The 2,459-nt window shown below is 32.2% G+C and overlaps 1 protein-coding gene across 1 annotated transcript; it reads right to left on the reverse strand.

Annotated features, from left to right (window-relative positions):
- Positions 1 to 645: 645 nt before the first annotated feature.
- Positions 646 to 801, reverse strand: COCSADRAFT_83281 (uncharacterized protein; the record flags this gene model as incomplete). Its single annotated transcript, XM_007699029.1, has 1 exon — positions 646 to 801. A coding segment is annotated over one exon (156 nt), but the record flags the coding sequence as incomplete, so codon positions are not given.
- Positions 802 to 2,459: the final 1,658 nt, after the last annotated feature.

Consider the following 2,459-nt stretch of genomic DNA (forward strand, 5'->3'; position numbering starts at 1 on the left):
GAAGTAGCTAACGTTAAGAGGCTAGAGTAGATAAGATAAGTAAGGCGGTATATAGAGCGTATATATGTTATTCTTCTTACAGAGCTCTTAGAACTTAAGTAACTAGTAGCTCTTATAGCTATTAAGAATAAGTAGCTAATATACCCTAATAACCTTACTATCTATATACTTATTAAAGTGCTTTAACTACTTAACTTCTAGCTTATTAGTCGTCTAGCCGTTATCGCTAACTATAATCGCCTAGTTACGTAAGATCTCTACCTCCTTATACTAAGCAGATAGGTAATACTTACTAGTAAAGATTGGAAATAGTAGAATAGACTAGCTAGCTGCGTTAATCGCTATAATTAGCGTTACCTACTCACGATTACCTAGCTTAACTACCTTTAGCTAGCACCTCCTCTCTAATGCTATAACGACTAGCTAAGTTGTAATCTTACCTATTATAAAGCTAGCTTTATTAAAGTTATAGACGTCTTTATCGCAGATACTATACTTAGCCTTTATCTACTCTATAAGCTTAAACTAGCTCTTAATTAGGACTAGATCTTTATATAGAGCCCTCTGCCTATCGTACACTTAATTAAAACGTGTCGTAAGGCTATCTATACGCTGAATAAAGATGCGCGGCTAGTAGACGCCAACCTAGCTAGCGCCGCGCGTAGCTAGTAGTCTATTAGCTATATCACGCACAGCTATGTAAGTAGGCGAAAATCCACATAGATCTAGATTAAGTATATAATTAACTATTACCTCCTCTTCTAGCTTTATAAGCTTCTTCGAGTTAGGCTGACAATCGCGTTAGGTAAGTATACCAGCGCGTCGACGCTAGAGTATTATTCGAGAGACTTCGTAGACTTTTGCTACATCTCTTTAAGACTTAATTTAATCTTAATTAATAGCTAAGATTGCTAGCTGTATATTAGATTCATAAGACACGTTGTAAGCTTAATTTAATAGGGCCATAGTTAATTAGAGTTAAAGAGATACGTAAAGTTAGTAAGATAGCCCACTCGCTTATATAGCCCGCTCGCTTATAAAACACGTTATGTCTAAATATAAAAAGATAGTACAATTCTAAGAGAAAAATAGACTACTTACGCTCTATAAAAAGAGGTAAGATAGTGCGATACTAGAATTACTTAAGACTTAATAAGATAACCTAGTAGAAGTATAGAAGTGGATTAACGTACTATCTATACTACTTAGCCGCTTAAGTAAGACCTACGCCTATATAGATAATAGTACTAAAGTGTTACTAGATATATACTAACAGCTATAGTACCTACGCTTAGATATTACCTTTTATTAGAATAAGGAGAGTGCTACTTATTCTATAGCTAGCTTAGAGGTAGAGTCGTCTACTTATCTAGCGATAGACTTAGAGATAGCGAATCAATAGATTCTAGGATAAAAAGAAAGAAATACTAGGGGAGAGAGATAAGAATTAGATTAAACTAATCTAGTAGTCTAATCTATTCTTATAATCTGCTCTATGCTATCTACTCTATGCTATCTACTCTAGTTTCTATCTACTAGCTATTCTACTACTATATATATTTACTGTACTAGATTCTAGAAGAATCTATCTAGTAGTAGATTACGTAACTATAGACGTAATAGATAGATAAACTATTTAGAGATTAGTTAACTAAAGAATCTAAGTATAGTGCCGAGCACCTGGATTATATCAGAGATTAGCTAATTAGCTTATATCTCTAACACGCCCCTTTAAGCTAGGCAGCTAAGATCTAAGATATCTATTAGATTTGCTTATGCTAGAAAATCTCGAATCTTGTTAGCGTTTATTGCCTTTATAAGATAATAAGCTAGTAAGTAGCTAGTATTTTAATATTATAGCTAGATCTGTTTAGCCTCTATCTTCTCACGCACGAAGTAGTAGTAAATATTAATATATTTATTTCTGGCGTGGTAGGTGGGATTTTTAGATAGCTAGATTGCACTCTAGCTGTTAGAGTATATCGTAATAGTTCTATCTAATAGTTGATTTAATAGTTATTTATTCTCTTCAATAAATTAGATTAGATAGATACTCTATTTAGTTAATTCGCGATATACTATAAATTCAGCTTCTGCGCTTACTAGAGCTACTATTAGTTATAACTTTAATAGCTAAAAAATTATATAGTAGTTCTTATTTAGTTAAAGTAAAAATATATATTTTATTATAGATCTTTAACTATTAAGATCGCCGCCCTAATCTGCATCTATAGATCTAATGAGCTTAATCTAATCTAATCTAACTAAATATAGATTAATCTAACTTAACAGATCTAGCTTAGGAGCTAGTATTAAGTTAGTAGAGTAGTCTAATCTACTTGAATTAAGATAGATATCTCTAGAGGTAATTAAGATTGCTAAAATACTCTAGACTTAGATTAGCTATAAATCTAGATAGAAGATTAACTACGTAAGGAATATCTAGCTAAGTAAAAGTA

The sequence above is a fragment of the Bipolaris sorokiniana genome (genome assembly GCF_000338995.1).
Source record: "Bipolaris sorokiniana ND90Pr unplaced genomic scaffold COCSAscaffold_3, whole genome shotgun sequence".
NCBI classification, from domain to species: Eukaryota; Fungi; Ascomycota; class Dothideomycetes; order Pleosporales; family Pleosporaceae; genus Bipolaris; species Bipolaris sorokiniana.